At 53.1% G+C, this 17,796-nt stretch overlaps 1 protein-coding gene across 3 annotated transcripts in view; it reads right to left on the minus strand.

Annotated features, from left to right (window-relative positions):
• The window catches only part of MSI2 (musashi RNA binding protein 2), a 381,411-nt gene that overhangs the window by 1,171 nt on the left and 362,444 nt on the right, over window positions 1-17,796 (minus strand). Inside the window, exons 12-13 of one of the 3 annotated variants that reach the window (XM_044248612.1) lie at window positions 4,069-4,223; window positions 2,145-2,217 (exon numbers count right to left, since the gene is read on the minus strand). In XM_044248612.1, coding sequence (XP_044104547.1) covers window positions 2,176-2,217; window positions 4,069-4,223 — 197 coding nt within the window. In that variant the 3' untranslated portion in view covers window positions 2,145-2,175. Of the gene's footprint in view, window positions 1-2,144; window positions 2,218-4,068; window positions 4,278-17,796 lie in introns of all 3 variants that reach the window. The other 2 variants (XM_044248610.1, XM_044248611.1) reach the window with 2 other exon arrangements.

Here is a 17,796-nt window from a genome sequence, read left to right on the forward strand (position 1 = left end):
GTGGCAGGAAATGTGGTCAGCAGCTGTGGCCACGCTGGGTGTTCGGCTCCACTGATGAATTGCAAACTGACAAGGGACTTTTTTTTTTTTTTTAAATTCTGGTTAAACTTCTGGTCTTCAAAGCCAAATGTTTAAAAAAGCTGCTTTATCAAATACCGTCAATGACTGCCAATAACTGAAAATGCAAATTTAAAAAATCTAAAAAAATTATTATCTCGTATCAAGGGCTTGAAGTCAGGAAAACATATGCAACACATAACCCAGCTTTGGTTACAGTAAACAAAGAGAGGCCCACGACTCACACAGACTTGCTGAGTCTCCCTGAATCAGGCCTGGGCGCCTCCTTTGTGGAGGGCACTAAATGTCAGAGAAGGAAACCTCAGTTATGGACGAATTACGTGTTTCAGTTCAAACATGTGGTCCCATTTTGGGGGTGTGGTGCTACCATCAATCTCTCAAATGTGATATCCCTTCTGTGGGAACCGGGTCCAAAGCTGGATGAGGAAGATGGGGTGGGTGCCTTGCCCCCCCTACCCCCCCCACCCCCGGCTCCCACAGCAGCCGTGGAAGAGAGGACGGGCTGTAGTGGGAAGCCCTACCCCACCCTCATTTCCAGGGGAGGAAGAGTGCAAGGGCGGCAGCCTCGGGGTCTGACCTTGCAGGGACCTGCTGTGCCCAGTACCTGTTCCATCCCCTCCTCATCTGACTCCACAAAGGGCTGGAACCACCTCCAATCCCCAGAGTTCTTGGGGAGTTCAGTCCCCTTTGCTCAGAGGAACCTTACTTCCCCTGGGCCCCCAAACCCAGCTTAATTAGTAGTGAGTAGCTCTCCTTCAAACTGTTAGTGGCCTCTGGCTCTGGCCAGCAACGGCTGGGGTCAGTGCTCGAAGGGAAGTGGAGGTGAGGGGTGGGGAGAATCACACACGGGCTTTATTTGGTTAAGAGAGGCAGTTGCATTAGTTGAGCTGATTCCTTAGCAGCAACAGTAGAGAAATCCGAGAGAGATCTATGGAACTCAACTCAATCTGGTCCTCTCCACTGGGCCCACCCTCGAGAGTTCTGGCTGACTTGGGGCTTAGAGTGACCCCCCTCTGTGAGAGAGCTGTCCCATTAACTGCAAACCAAAGTGGCAAGTCTGTCTCCAGCCTTGCTTCTCCTCTGTCCCAACTCTGGGGGTGGGGGGGGGGAGCATACTCCGCCCTAGTGGGAACCCAGGCCCAGCCTCAGCTGTCACCATCTCCCTTCCAGAGAGACAGACCCACGTTTCAAGCCCTCAGGCTAACACGCTAACACAATATGCACTCAGCTTTCACGAGAGAACCCCTCTACCTTCTTGGGGTTCTTCCCAAGAGCAACAGATACTTATTTTCCAACGAAACTGTGGCAAGAGGCTCCTTCACTGACTGCCCCAGCCTCCCCTTCTCCTCCACTCCGCCCCTTCCATATCCCCATCAAAGTGATTTAAAAAAAAAAAATGTTTAATTAACTTGAGCTCAGTTTAAAAGGTTAGGAAACTGGCAGGGATCCAAATCCATGTTACGCAGGTGATGTTGTTAATTTAATTTGCTTTTCGTGCGGTAATCTGGATAATTACTCAGTAGTTACTGGCAAAAATGTTTTCTTTTCACTAAAAGATAGAGTCTGGCTGTATGACTGCATGAACCCCAGGAGCCAAAGCCAGAGAGTGTTGGGGGGACCGAAAGGGTCCAGGGACCTGAAAAGCCATCTTGCGGGACCCTGGAGGGGTTGGCCCCGGCCCCCAGCTTGGCCGAAGCCTGGAGTTCTCCTACCTCTGTCCCCCTGGGAGACCTAGCACGAGATCACCTTCCAGTTTCCTACACTCTTGATCGTAATTTCGAGACAGAGAGAGATGAGGGGTGGGGAGAAGATAAGGGATCAAAAGAATCAAATCAAGAAACAAAACAAAACAAAACAAAACAGGTAGGGGTCATGATTACAGCTGGAGAAAGGGATGAGACAGTAAAAGACTGGATTTGTGGCCCCCACCCCGCTGCCAAGGGGTCGGGGAGGAGGAGAGAGAGGCGCTAGCGATGAGGCTAGGGCCTGTGCATACTTGCACGCCGGGGCGCACACAGGTGCGACGTGCCCGGCAGGGCGGGAACACAGGGCAGAGAAGGTAGTACCTCAGAGTGGGCTGGCAACAGAAGCACCTGCTCAATGGTATCCATTTGTAAAGGCCGTTGCAATCAAAGGTCCCTAAAATTGCACAATTGTTAAGGTCATCAGCACGCTATACACGGGAACAGATTGTCATATTCCGGGAAAGGAAATTATCTCTAGGACTAGACCGTGGTTGCCAGCATGAATATGTAATTCTGAGACACTGCGCCCCAAGGGGCCCCCACACCCTAACCCAAGCCCTTCTGCTTGCCCAGGGGGTAATCGAGAGCCAGGTGCACCGGGGGAGTTGGGAGGGGTGGCTGAGGGCAAAGAGAGGCCTCGGCCCAAAATGCTGGGCGCTGTTGCCCCGGACTCTGGAGGGCAAAGATCCCAGTGTCTCTGCCCACAGTCCCGACAGCTCCAGCTGGGGAGAGAGCAAGCCCAGCACAGGCAAAATGTGATGCCACGTGTGGTCATTTCAGAAAAGCGCCACGGCCCACAGGTCAAGAGACCCAGGTTTTCAAGAACAAATCGGGTCTGTGTTTCCAGGCGCTGTGAATGGAAGCGAGTCGTGCTCTGGGTGGTGACAGACGGTCTCCCAAACGGGGCAGCCTGAAACGGAATACTGCTACCGCGGACTCCGTGCTGGAGTTCACCTGCGGGGATCTGACTCATCGGACTCCTGACTTCAGTGATACTGGTTTGGGAAGGGAATAGAGCAAGGACCCAGATTGCACCGGCCAGGGGTGATGGCCACGTGCACGTGTGTGTGTGTGTGTGTGTGTGTGTGTATACACGCGTGTGTAAGACAGTACGGGAAAGAACACACACGTGCATGTTGGACTGTATGTGTGTACTCTTGCATGCGTGCATGTGTGTGTGTGTGTGTGTGTGCGCGTGCACGGCGTCCAGTGCTGGGGTGGGGAGTGGGCAGGGAGCCAGTGCCCCACACTGTACTTGCTCTGTTCTCTCCAGCTCAGCCCTTGAGGCAGGGTTCACCTGGCCGGGCCGGGACCTGGAACAGCAGACACTCCCATCTTAGCCCCCAAACCAAACCACCTACAAAATGCTGAGGTTGACTAGAATGGAGGGTGGCCGAATTTCGGTTTCCCAAATGGAAGGAACATGGAGCGAGTGGGCTCAGGCACATTCATGCTCACACACACCAGGAGGGGGAAGAACAATACAATCTGAAAACAGCATGCAAATCTGTTAAGCAAATTTCCATTGCCTGGATTAGTCAGATTATAGAACCACAGAGCATTACAAATATCAAATGCATCTGGCCTCCGCGGGGCTGCGGCTAAAGAACGCAAATGGGAACTTACTTGGAACCTGGAAACTGTAAGAAACATTAGCAGAGGAAACCACCCGGGAGGAAGCGTGAACCCCACACTGGGTCCCAGGGCCAAGTGCTACCTCTGGACCTCAGGCCCGGGGACTCGACTGACCAAGGCTGCTATCCTGAGGTGGAGGTGGGAGGGTCCCCCAGCCCCTCAAGTCCCAGCCCACATGGCTGTCTCCCGAAGGCAGGGGTCCAGCAGGGGGGCCCATCCTGAGGGCCTGTTATGTGCTAGCAGGTGATATACCCCATTTCCATTAATTCTCACACCATCTTTTGAGGGAGGCATACTTAATTGTCGCTTTGCAGCCGGGGCAGTGAAGTTCTGACGGATTACATAAGGGGCTCAAGGTTGCATGCGCCGAAGGTGATGGAGTGGGGATCTGAACTTGACCTGCTCAGGCTCCTTCCACTCCATCATCACAGGGCCGCACGCAGGTTGCTCAGGAAAAATCCAAACAGTGGAGCTTCAGCCCCGGTGGCTGGCGGAAGTGGATGGGGGCGGGGCGGGACCCACTGTCCTCTCCTCAGCCCCCAACCCTGGGCTCTTCTGGCACACTCTCCCATGGGAGACAGGCAGGAAAGGAAGGGTGGGAGGTACTTACAGCTATGCCGTGGCCGAAGCCTGAGCCCGGCTGTGGGCTGGCTGCACTTATGTAATTCCCCACTCCGGAGTCCTGGCTGGCAGGGCCGTACAGATCGGCGACAGGTCCTGGGCTGTTGGCCCCCGGGAAGCCTCCGGGCCGCGCGGGGTTGGAGCCTGCCGGGGAAGCGGGCGCGCCAAAATTCGGTTGAGCACTGTAGCTATTCAGGACTGGTGTGCAGAGAATAGAGCTGGGTATGAGGCCAGAAGCCAGGCATGCACCGGTCATTACAAGCCAAACACTCGAGAAAAACAGCTGAGGCCCAACTTCTAACACTCAACCAAGGCCATGCGAAAACATCAGCAGGGACTCAAGAATACTCAGCCCAGGCTACTACTAAGAAGCTCGGAGCTCCGAAAATAGAATAAAAAAACAATCATTCAACACACTACAGCAACCAACCGGAGGTGCTTCACTGCCCACCAAATTATCACAAGAGAAATAGAAATATATATGGAAGAGAGAGAGGAAGAGAGAGAGAGAAAGATTGGTTTTCACATCTGAATTGGTGCTCATGCAGTCTTGTCTAGATCTGGGCACGTTGAGACAGCATTCACATCCCATGCAAACTACAAAGGAACTAGTTTTAGACTACACATTGTGTTAATATTGATATTAAAACGTGACAGGAAACAAAGCAATTTGTGTCCAGGAGGAAAAAAAAAAAATCTTTTGGGGAAGGGATTTTAATTTTTTTTTTTTTTTTTTTGGTTTTGCTTTTTCTTGTTTTTGGATCCATTAAATGACAAATTTGTTTAAAAAAAAGCAAAAAAAAACAAAAAAAGATCTCCATTCTCCAGCCCCCCGCCCCAAAACCACTTCCCGCCTCCCCACTGGCTACGTCCTCCCCCAACCCCCATTTAGATCCCTGTATGAAAGTCGTCACTACTGAACGTGGTCGGAGGATGGGATATGTCATGGAAAATTTGGGCATCTTAACGTAACTGTAATGATGGTGGCGAGGGGTCCCCTTCTGGGGTGGAGAGCAGGGGATGGAGGGAGGGGGTAGGGTGGGGGGATGGCGAAATCTGGAGGCTGGGGCCGAAGCTGGGTGAATGCCAATGGTTCTTACAGGACACCCACGCACTCACCTCCTGCGGTAGAAGGAAAGGGGGGGGTTTAAACTTTTTTTTCCTTTTGTTTAAAAAAAAAAAAAAAGACAAAGAAGTATGAATGCAAAGCATACCGACTGAACCAATTTACAGCTAAAGCATATCTGACCGAAATGCCTGCTTTTGTTAGTCAGCCTCCTGTAAACTCCAGGCTGAGATAAAGAGCTCGGAATGCACCTGCGCTCTAGAGAGGCGCCTTCACAGCCACAGATCCTGAGAGTGGTGGTGAGGAGAGACAGCGGGAGGAGACACTGCCTGGGCGTAGCGCCACCCCCCACACCCCCAACAAATTCCATCATTCCTTCTTCAGTGAGGGCCACCGCCGCAACCAGGTTAATTTGGTCTCATCTTTCATTTCCCCTTAGTCGCTTAAACTTTTTCTCTCCAAAATGTTTTTTTTTTTTTTTAATTGCCAAAGTAGGTTCTCATTGATTTTGAAAGCTGAAGGTGAGTCTGGCTGGGGCCAGCCACTTCGGGACTACAGCTAACCCACGCAGAAGAACCAGACAATCTGGACGCTACGTATTTCCATGACTTTGGCTCCAAGGGGATGCTTCTCACTACAGTCTTCTCCCTCTGCTTCCCATGGCATTTCCCTCTCTGACCTGTGACCAGCTGCTTTCAACATCTGCAGCCCTGCTCTTGGCCACGGTCTGGCCCCAGGGACCTGTGCTTGCAGCCCCCCACCTCTGGCAGGCCTCGAAGAGCCAGATGTGCATAGATTTTTACCGGCGTGCGCCCGGGGTGGGAAGAGACTGACCATGCGCCCAAGCCAGGCTGGCAGGAGACGGAGACAGAAAGTAGATCAAACCAAGCGGCATCTGGCCCTTGACTGAGCAGAGAAAAGGGAAACTGATAGCTCCAGGTGCCCTTGAGGCAGGAGGCTCGAAGGTGAGGTCCCTTGGAAGCTGGAGCTGAGTAATGAGTCAACTGGCAATGGAAAAAACACTTTCAAGAGAAAAAAAAAACCACAGAGGCTTAGAGCAAGTGAAAGACTGATCTGCGAATGCAAGAGCAGACAAAGGGGGCAGGAATTTTGAATACAGAAGATTAAACTTGCAGATAACATTTGGCCTTTCTCACTCATGGAGGCAAATATCAAGCTGAGATATTCAAAAGCGGAATTATCTTGGTCTTACACTTTTTTTTTTTTTTTTTTGCTCTGGGCTAGGGAAAATGGAGCTCAGAGAGTAGACTCCTGGTCTACCCAGGTGGCTGACCCCCACTATGCACAGTAACTAGCCAATTCTGTTTCAGGGTAAAGAGAAGCTAGAGGAGGGACCCCACAGTGGAAGACGGGAAGATTTTTTTGGCTTCTTGTTCCTCTCGCCAGATGAAGATGCAAGAAGATGGTGGGCAGGCCCACCTACCTCGGGGCTGGGGAGAAGGGGGTTTTGATCTTGGCTCCTTTCAGGAGGGAAAGCCAACCAGAGACCCATCCAGCCAGAAGCAGCAACCTGGGAGACAGGATGTAGCAGGCCCATAGAAGGATGCTGGCCAGAGACAGTCCCCTCTGTGTGCTTAGAAGCTAAGAGGGCCAGTGGGATCTGCCCATCCCAGCTACCTCTCCCAGTCCTTATGCGCCCAGGAGGTCTGACGAGATTTCACAGTTAGCAGCCCCTCTTAGCCTACAACACCTCTCCCTGCTCAGTCACCTGCCAGCAAACGACCCTGAGAAGAAGGCATCCGATGAGAATACAGCTTGGAAACCCCAAGTCCCATATTGCTACATACTCTCTCCTCATAGGGCCTGATCCCTGCTCAAAGTCACCTTGTGGCTCTCCCCCAGCCAGGGGCGCAAGATCGGGCCTCAGGTCCCCGCCAGAGGGCGCAGCGGACAGGCAGCAAGCTACTGGCTCCGTGCAGGGGGTGGGGGCGGGGTGGACAGGGTTGGGGGGGTGGTAGATATCAGACCTCAGTACTCTGTAGCCGCCAACTCCCTCCTCATCTCTCTGCAGTGAGAAGACCCAGGCTCCAGAAAGCAGGTTCAAGTCCCTAGACAGCCCATCCAGACACCCATGCACAGCAAGCAAACAGCCCTGGCTGCTAGCAAAGGTGGGGGGGGGTGGAGTGCCACCTGGCATGCAAACTTGTCAGCAGCTGTTCCTGCTGTCTGGTGGGGGGAGGGCATTAGGGACAAGGTTGTCCTCTTCTTTTGGGAAGTTCGTACTGAACACCGGCTGGCTACACCGGAAGGGGAGTCATTTGAGGACCCTTCCTCTCCCTCTGAGGGGCGTGACCTGAGCGAGACGCAGGCAGGCCGAGAAAGCAGCCCCGGAGCTGCAATGCTTGGGGAAGGATTTTGGTGGAGGGTTCCTTTCCCCAGGCACTGAGCCTCCTTTGGAGGGGCTGGAAACAGTCCCCCAGACCAGGATGGGGCAGGAAGAGGGGATGGGACAGCACCCTCAGTGGGCAAGGGTCCCTTGGGTACTGCTCGGCTGTGTGTGTGTGTGTGCGTGTGCGCGCTGAGAGGGAGAGGGTCTCGGTACGTGTTGCTGAATAAATGGTGCTGAGATTTATGAATCAGGACACCCTGACTCCCGTCCCAGAAGAGGTCACCATCTTGGGAACACCCTGGCATTTCTTCGCAGAAGCCGTGAGCACTCAGTGGGCAGTGTGTGGTCTCGCTGTGAGGAGCAGGGTCACATGCCTGCCAGCCGCTCTGGGCAGCTCCCTACCAGTGGTTTAATTATGGGCAAGTTCCTCCTCCCTCACCCCCAGCTGCCAGTCCCCAGTGTCCTCTGCACTTTCCGGGTCCAGGCAGCTGGTATGCTCAGGGAGGCAGCTGTGGTGGCAGAGAAAGGGAGCACTGGACTTGGAGTCAGAAGACCTGAGTGGGACCCCAGCCTTGACCTTCCGGCTGTGGGCCTTGGGCTAAGCCCCTTGGCTGCCAGGGTCCTCATCTGTACCACGTGAGCATGGTCTGCCTTCGCCTGCCTCTCGGTGGGCTCCGTGAGGATGGGAGAGAGAAAGCACTTTGTAACTTGTCGAGTTGAAAACAAACGTATTTTTTAAAATAGTTCTGTAGGCAGAGCCCAGTAAGACAGGTGCCATAGGCAGATTTAGGAAAATGTGATACAGGAAAACACAATTCATACAAAATCAGGAAGTGATTTACAAAAAGGACCCAATTCATCGGCCCAGTGCACTGAGTCATGCTGGACCCGGATGAAGGACTCTGAGACAAGGGGGACAGGAAAGCAAGGGCGGGGAATCTCACTGAGGCCAGCAAGAGGAAATGCGTTTGACTCACAGTGGGAGGCATTCTGAGTTGGATTAAAGGAGGATTTTCTGCCTGGCAAGGGGATGAAAGACCTTGATGGCTGAGCCAGGAAACCTAGGGAGTCATACCCTAGAGACCCTAACAAAGGCCCATACCTACAGGAGCTCGATCCAAAGCTCATGGGTACCTCAGGGTATTAAAGCAAATCCAGGGAGGAGTCTGCCTTCCCACTGGCACACGGTCTGCCTGTGGCTCTGCCCAACTGTGGCCAGAAGGCGCTGGGCTGAGAGCGGAATTGGTCCCTGGGGGTGGGGAAGAACAGCCTCGAAAGTACAGAAGTGTCGATGTCCGCAGGGTCCCTGGACCTGCCCCAGAAAGCTAGAGCCCAAGATTTTGTGTGTGAGGGGGGGTGGGGGGTTAGACACCTCCGGGAGTGTCTCGCTCCAAGACCTGAAAACTGGATGATTACTGATTCAGAGGAAGGAACTGTTTACAAAACTCTTTCTAGTTGAGCTCAGCCCACGTATCCGGGACAAGCCGGGGCTCCACCAAGTCCCAGCTATTAGACCGTGGTCTTGGTTTGGTGGGTCTCACATTTCATCAAGGGGCAGGGCCAGCCGTCAAGACAACTGCAGTCATCTACCTTGTGAACGATACAACGCTGCCAGGTTTCATCTGGGACGGGAAAACCTGACGGCCCCTAGCACATGTCCAGAGTGTGGGCTGCTGAAGACGGCACCGGAAACGGTGGGCCCGTCCTCGCCCAGTCCAGCTGACGGTACTGTGCTGCTGAAACAGAGCTCAAGACACAGGGCACTTTAGGGCCAAGGAGAAGGGAGTCTGGGCTGTCTGTTGTCAGGGCTCCCACTCCCAACCCCCAGCTCCCGGCAGACAGGAGGGCCAGGAACAGAAGCCCCTGTGATATCCTTTGAAGGCAGGCCTGTGTTCATTCATCACACTGGGTTTTACGTTTTTTTTGTTTTGTTTTGTTTTGTTTTGTTTTGTTTTGTTTTAAAGAATGTAAAGAAACTGAAAAGGGAATGAGCAGAGGGGCTATGTTGACAGGCTGATGCCAGAGGGGAAAAAAGAGGTCAAGGTCATCACTCCTCCAACTCTTCCCTCTACCTCCACCTTGTCCCTATCATGCTTCTATCTGCCTTCATTAATAACTCCACAGCAGGGGCAACCGTGGTGGCTCGGTGGGTTAAACGTCTGACTCCTGATTTCAGCTCAGGTCATGATCTCAGGGTTGTGAGAGCCAGCCCTGCGTCCAGCTCCGTGCTCAGTGGGGAGTCTGTTTCTCTCCCTCTTTCCCTTCCCTCGGCCCCTATACCCCGACTCACGCATGCTCTCACTCTAAAAATAAATAAATCTTAAAAAAAAAAAAAAAAGACTCTCCTACAACACTGGGTGCCCAGTGATGCTGGGTCCATAATGCCAACCGGCTGTCAACAGTGGAGACTTTCACGGGTCCCTTTCACAGCCAGCTACTCGCTCCTTGCTCATGGGCTCTGAAGAATGGCAGCTGGGCAGCCAAGGCCTTCCTGGGAACAGAGTTGAGGACCCCGCTCTGATTCTCTGTGCCCTCTGAAAGTAGGGCCCACTATAAATCAATGCAGATGGTCAAATGCGAAAGGTCAGCATGGAAAGATAACCCTGTTCCTGCTCATGGAAGAAGAAATCCTCAGCTGTGAATTATTACAGCATGTCTCCAGCAGAGCAAGGAGGAATTACATGCCTACAGTCGGCCTGGCCACTAGGTCCCAGGGATCCTGGCTCTAACCTTCCTTCTAGAGCTTAGGGTGAAGGGGGGGAGACCTAGAGAGGACCAGCAATTACATCCAACCTGGGAAAAAGGTATGACACAGTAAATTAGAGTCAAATCAGCTCAGGGACCCAGATGTAGGGACAATCAATTTAATATTAGATAGATAGAGATCTATGTATATATATCTGCTGAAATTTAGGCTATTTCAGAAGAGTGAGGGAAGGAACACTTCAAACCTAGGAGAGGATTAAGAGAGTAATGCAATGACATTTCCTTTTCCCTGTCTCCATACACAAACCGAATATATTACAGAGGTACGAACTCAGCCCCACAGCAACAAGTCCGGACAAATCCAGGGATGCCGGGCTCATCTTAAATACTGCACAGGACATGTGGACAGTGTCCGCTCGTGCACGGGGCTGACGGGAAAGTCAGTGTCACAAACACTCCAGATGTCATTTACAGTGGTGATACGGTCTTGTAAGATTGCAGTTTCTGCTTATTCTCTCAAAACCTAACCCGCTTCGCACCGCTGCGCGGCTGGTGCTAACGTCTGCAGGTTGCCGAGGGCCTATCTTAAGTAGGGAACGCATGGGCCGCCGAACCAAGGACTTGGGACTAACGATTACGTGGAATGATGGTCGAAGCTTCTGGTCAAATCACGCCCCTCTGCAGAGCCAACTTCACTACTGGCTGCTCAGCAGCCCTCCCGTCACATGTTAGAGGGGAACTTGGGAGATTCGTGTTACCACGCAGATCAGCGTGAGGCGAAAGCCCCAAATACCCAGAATGAACGTGCCTGAGGAAAGCTTTGTGGCTAGGACGATATTATGTGGAGATACCATCTCACCGGAAAATAAATAGCTTGTTCTCTATCTTGATGCTCTTTTGTTATCAGCCCTGATTTGGGTCTGTGGATGTGTCTCCTCCTCACAGAGGACCAGGCTGGGGTTGGTGGGGAAGGGGGGCAATGAGGAGTGGGGTGAGTGGTTAGCTGCCACCTGCTTATGGGGTAAATTCTGGAGATGGATTAGCCCTGAGTGGGCCTCTGGCTGGTGGCCAAAGAAACCGGGCTTTGTTGTGAGGGTAAAGAAGGAACTTTCTGGAGTCACTGTCAGGTTCTCATTTCTCCCAGAACCCCAAGGGTACTGAGGGACAGCCCTCGTTTGCATGTGTCTGAGGGAGGAGGGGGAGAGGGGGGCCTCTGGGGAAGGAAGGGCCATGATGTGGGTCACTGGGGCTCGTCTGGTGCAGGCTGAGCCAAATGGAACTGTCTGCGGGGCTCCAACAGCTTCACCAGCTCAAGGGACCTCGGCAGGCTGCCCGGCTCAGGCAGCGTCTCCTAGTTTAACCCCGAGAACGCCCCTTGCTTCGTTTTGATCTGGGGACTGCCTATGTCCCTGAAGCCCATCCAGCTCTATCCTGTCAAAAAAGAAACCGGTCTGGCTTTTCCCCATGGGAACCCAACCACCCTCTGTGCTGCTGGGCTGTGTGCGCTCACTCGCTCTTTCCCAGCCTGCCTGGACCGAGCCTGCACCTTGTGAGTGACCCCTCCCACTGCAGCCTCGCTGTGCGCTCCCCACACGACATCCTGTCAAAAGAAAGCATCATGAAGTCCAAGGCCGGCACTGCGTACCTGTAGTGTTCGCAGTCATGAGGAAAAAGCGCTGTAAGAATTTGGTAATCCCCTGTCCCGGTCGAAGAAGATGGAGCGGGGGAAAGCCTCCTACTACTGTGGGTAAAATAGGGTCCAGAGGCGAGAGGCACAAAGTTCTAGAAGCTGTGGCTTCTAAAGGTGCCAGGCCGGCAAGGGAACTAATATGGACTGAGCACCTTCTGTGTGGGTGTTCAATGCCATCTTTTTACACGATCCTGACAACCTGGGCAATGGGTCCTCTCACCGTGGGTTACAGATGAGGAAACTGAGGGCTATAGCAGGGAGGGAACGGGTCTCGGGAGTGTCTCTGACCAGAGTGAACCCAGCTCTCGCTTGAACATCAAGGCAACTCCCTGCTGCTCTCCAAACAGAATCCCGCTGCTCAGCTGTCCTTCCCCGCATCATAGTCTGACAGGACACCTTAGGTTTACCTCAATCTTTCTTTGCCTCAGACAGGTCACAAGGACAAGACACCAAACCTCCCCTGCTGGAGTGCCAGCTCCCGAAGACATGGGCTCTGTTGCCCTTTCCACCCTGGGAGCTCCCTGGTGGTGGTGTCGCCCCCACCAAGCTGGGGCTCCTGGGGTTGGGCCACACCGGCCACAGGAGATAGGGGACAGCGTCTCTCCCGAAGGACTAGACCGCCCTCCTCTGTGCCACATCCCAGAACAAGCCTGGGTGGAACCAAGCAGGCAGGCAGGATGGCTGCGGTCAGGGTCGGGAGGAGAGGGTGCTACCAGACAGAAAGGAAGCCCTCCCATACGTGCACCCACAGAGGGACTCCCCCCAGAATGTGTGCCCAGAGGCCCGGTCTCAGGCCCGAAAGAGCACTGCGTTCTGTTGGGGGCCGTCCTGTGGGGAGCCGGACTGCCCTAGGACCATCAGTATTTACTGCCCCATCCTACTGCATGGAAACTCACTGCTCTGGGCTTCACAACCAGGGGGGCCGGGTGCGGGGGGGGGGGGCCAAGGGGCAGCCCCTCGAGGACCTGGAGGAAAGGCTTTCCACTCAAGCAGCCTGTCTTTAATGATTATAAAGGCACAGGAGTTTAATCCATTTTTGATGTAAGCACTAATAGCTCTGTGTCCTTGAAGTTCAAAGCGGGCGCATACATGTCACTAATTAGCCAAGCACGGAGCCATTCAGCTCCCTCTCATGTTTCTAATTAGGTCTTTAATAACAAACAAACTCCGACCTTACCAAGAGGCCCCCATTCATCAGACAGTCAAGGAGGGCGACTGCTTCCATGTTTACGGCGGCTTCGGGCCGTTGGTTCTACATGAACATGCTCTTAATCTCAGCCGGGACAGGCCTGTCCTCGAATCCATCTGTGAGGACAAAGACCCCTTCAGCCTGCCCTGGAGGGATGGACTTCCTGGCCCTGCTGGGAGGATCCGCTGCGGGCAGGACAGCTGGCTGCGGGCTGAGAACCCAGGCCAGCTCTCCTGGTCACCAGAGGAGGCGGGAGTGAGCTAGCCGGCTGGGCTCTAAGTACGCACTGCGGGGCAGGGACACCGGTGACCAAGTCACAGAGCTGGTGCAAGGCTCTACATCTGACAGGAAGCTGATGGTACCTGAGTCACAGTTACATGATGGACTTGACCAAGGGAGCTGTCACTACTACTGGAGCCTGGGGCTCACCCGGGTGGTAGATTCTGATCTGATGGGCCTGTAGTGTGGCCCGGATAGCAGGAATTTAAAAAAACTCTCCAAGGAGTGAGTTGTTGGCGACTCCAACAAGCAGCAAAGCTCCCGAACCACCGTGTTGGCCCCGGTCTCTCAGATCTGCTCACAGACAGTAACTATTAACAGGTCCGCCTTTATTAATAAATACCATCCAGACAGCCAAACCCTAAATGTTTAAATCAGCCACACCCAAGGATGGAAATCTGACCTGTTTCTTTCAGTGATACCCTAGATTCTGGAAACATTTCTGTCCCTCTCACTGCCTCCATGCATGGAAAAAAAAATGCAGCGCTGACTGGTTTTACACACATTCTCATCACCTGGAAGCCCCTGGCTTTCTCTCCAGTCACTCTTCTTAGCTCTTAAGGCACTGTCACTATCACCCGCTGACCCCCCGCCCCCAACCATGACAAGGGATCGAGAGCTGTGGAAACAGCGTCCACCTCGAGCTACAGAGCTGAAAGGTCCTTAAGCACCCTCCAGTCTGAAGTTCTGAAATCACCCAGACTCCTGAGTGTTGGAACCAGACCAGAATTGAGTCTTTCCGATTCCCCACTCCTTCATGCTCTCATCTTCTTTAAAAAAAAATTGTTTAGGGCATCTGGGTGGCTCAGTGGGTTGAGCCTCTGCCTTTGGCTCAGGTCCTGATCTCAGGGTCCTGGGATCGAGTCCCGTGTCGGGCTTTCTGCTCAGTGGGGAGCCTGCTTCCACCTCTCTCTTTCTTTCTGCCTGCCTCTCTGCCTACTCATGATCTCTGTCAAATAAATAAAATATTTTAAAAAACCTGTTTATCATCTTTTCTTATCTGATTAATCCCCAAGGCAACCTCACTCCCTAGGAAGGTGAGAGAGAGATAAGGGAAGCCTCAGAGCTGTTTCTGTCCCAAGGTCAGAACACTGACAGCTGTTGGGGCCAGTCCCCAAACCCAGTGTAACCCTCCAACGAGTCATATCCAAGCCAGGTCATTGGGAGGACGCTGAGATCTCAGGGGCAGCCTCCGTGGAAGGTTTCCGGACTGAAGACTACCTGGTCCAGGACAGTCTGGACCCAGAAAAGTCAAACAGTGTGGCCAAGGATACACGGCAAAACTGGATCCTCCAACATCGGTCCAGGTTTTCCGGTTTGGCTGCCGTGCTGTGACCTTTCCTGGAGGCCGGGTTGACACTGCCAGACCCTTCCACCTGGGTGGGTGCCTAACTGACGCCTGACTCCAGGGCCTCCTGGGTCCCACGTGTAAGACTCTGCCTTTCTTTCCCCCAAGGCCTGAAAAGCCAACCGTCTGGCAGGTTACAGTCAGAAACGACTTCCAGAAAGAGAGAAGAAAGTGGGGCTGCGCAGCCTTTGCCTCCCACAGTGCTCTACCACAGGCGCACAGGTCTGCACTGATTGCTTACCACAGACCTGGACAGACCGTTTTATTAATATTAATAAGTAACCAGGAACAAAGGGCTCCTTTATTTTTAGCTTCCTCTAATTGCGTAGTAATTACTCATCTACAAAACAAATGAGCCCCTGCTCGCGGTTGCCATAGTACCGGGAGCCCAGCCTCCCTGAAGGACGATTGGCCGAGGGTCCCGCTGCTCCCGCCTCCTGTCCCGCCCCTCCATGACCATTGGTCCAAAGCAAAGCCCCAGCAACTGGGTGGCCAATCCGCTCCCAGCCCCGGGGCTACGCTGGGTTTCCCAGCGACCTTCCAGACTCAGTCCTCACTGCTCACAGGAAGGGATGTTGACTCATCCCTTAGGGGAACGGGAGCGGGTCTGTCGTGCCCAGAGAGGCCCTCCCTTGCTCCATCTTCTAGTTTCTTTCCGGCAGTGGCTAACTTCCTTCAGTCCTGTCTTAGTTAAAGGCTCCTTTCAACTAATAATAACCTTCAGGCTGGCTCCCTTACGGGACCACGCCTCCTCTGGGTCTCCTTTGTCTGCCTTTGGTCTGAAAAGGATTCAGGGACTGAAAGCCAGATCAGAAATGTCAGCCAAAGCCAGACAGCACCATGACCTTAAGTTTGCAAGAGCAGAAGCAGGTGCAAAATGTGCACATAATGCTTCCTGAGGCCTCTTGTAAATGGTTTTGGCTTCTCTCTTCCCCGGAGGATACGAGAATTAAGTTGATGGGCTGCTATGGTTTGCCCTTGAGTACGTGTTAAAAATGCAGACCTCTGCTCACAGATCGGAAGGGCTGGCACCACAGAGCTTCCACTGACATGGCTGAGAGCACAGATGCAATGAGACAGACCCAGGTTCTGGTCTTGTCTCTACTACCTCTGACAAGCTATCTAAGCCACAGTTTTAAGATTTTAAAAAATGGGAACGGGAATGATCGTGCACTCTTCATAGGATTAGGAGAATTAGATGGGGTAAGGCAGGTGGGCTGAGCACAGCACTTGGCGCACTCATAATGCAGAAGTTATTACAAACATATTACTTTTATCATCATCATGTATTAAAATTGGCTGGGAAGTGTCTCTAGCATTCTATCAACCACTTGCAAGCTATCTTTCCCTTCCGGGACCTTGCAGGTGGGTGTGAATGTTGAGATAATGGCCAGAACCCTCCTATTCATGCCACAGACTGATTTCACCGTGGCTCCGCCATCCTGACAGATCTAATTCCAAAAGCCAATCACAGCTGTTCAAAAGCATTATTTGCCCACCTCCTGTTCTGCAGGATTCCGAGCTGGCAAGGGGAGACCTTTTTATTAATATTTATAATAAGCATCCAGGAACAAAGGGCCCCTTTATTTTCTGCTTTCTCCGATTGCAAAATAATTAGTCATCTACACTAAGAATGAGGCTGACTTTGCCTCCTGGAGTTTGGATGGTTTATATTGTTGGAGAAGGCAGGCACCACTCGGAGATATATGCAAAACATGTTCCACAGAGTCAGAACCCCGCCTTTCATCCAGAAGACCTCACCAGTCACAAAGGAGACCGAGGACAGGGTGTTGTGTCGAGGAGGGGCACCTGGGTAGGGTTAATCAGGTGTGGCTTCCTGGCAGCCTGAGCCAATTTGAATGGGGGGAGCAAAGACAAGGACAGAGGGAGGTAGAATGGCAGTGGCTGCCATGAGGGCCCAGGAGTGGGGACCAACAGCCCCAGGTAGGGAATGAATAACAACTTGTTGGCAAAAGGGAAGGAGAGTCACAGAAAATGAAGGTGGAGCCCTGTGAGGGAATGCCCTCTCATGTCAGCCCTGCTCCTTGTTCCAGGTCATGAAGCCAACCCCAGCCCCAGGACTTAGGGAGGGGCCCAGCTCTGTTCTGTGGGACTGTTGCCAGGCTGATCTTCCTTAGCTGGTTTCATCCTTACCAAGCTCCACTGCCATGAGGCATATGAACCTTTCCCACCAACATGACCATAGGGATCGGGTTTTCAAGGTCCCCAAGAATCCAGCCTGCCTTGACTTCATCAAGCCTCTACCCCCACAGCCCACCAGACAGCCTCCCACTGTCACCCCAGCATGGGATGCTCATCCCCTGCCAACCTTTCACCCAAGTCCTCTCGCCTACAATGCCCTCTCATCTCCCACCGCAAATCCCGCAGGGCCCATCTGTGTCCAGCCTCCCGTCTGAGCCTCCCTGGCTGCTGCGTGCTCTCTGCGATCCGTGGCCGTGCATTCTCACTGAAGACCAGCTCTTCTATCAGTTGTGTGCTGTGTCCTCCCCCAAAAGACTGGGAGCTTGTGGAAGGCAAGGACTGTGCCCTGAAATTCTGTGCCCTGAAATTCCCTGACAGCACCAGCACAGTGCTGAGCCCAGAGTTCATCAGCTAATGGGTAAAGAGCTAAAGGCGTGAAGCCACTCTTCCTAGGCAGTGACAGGCAAACATTTATGACGCGTCTACTCTGCATACTCTGTCACTTGTCCTCCTGCTTTCAGTCCCATCTCCCTCGTCCACCCTGCTGTCAAGACTTGGCTAACAGGGGCGCCTGGGTGGCTCAGTGTGTTGGGCCGCTGCCTTCGGCTCGGGTCATGATCTCAGGGTCCTGGGATCGAGTCCCGCATCGGGCTCTCTGCTGAGCGGAGAGCCTGCTTCCTCCTCTCTCTCTCTGCCTGCCTCTCTGCCTACTTGTGATCTCTCTCTGTCAAATAAATAAATAAACTCTTTAAAAAAAAAAAAAAAGACTTGGCTAACATACAAATCTGAGGTCACTTCCCAGGGTCAGGCCTCTCTCAGGCTCCCAGCTGCCTGCGTGAAAGCAGCAGCTTCACCTGCGACCGCCCCCTACCCTGGGCCCCCTCTCC

Source organism: Neovison vison, chromosome 5 (assembly GCF_020171115.1).
Source record: "Neovison vison isolate M4711 chromosome 5, ASM_NN_V1, whole genome shotgun sequence".
In the NCBI taxonomy this organism is placed as follows: domain Eukaryota; kingdom Metazoa; phylum Chordata; class Mammalia; order Carnivora; family Mustelidae; genus Neogale; species Neogale vison.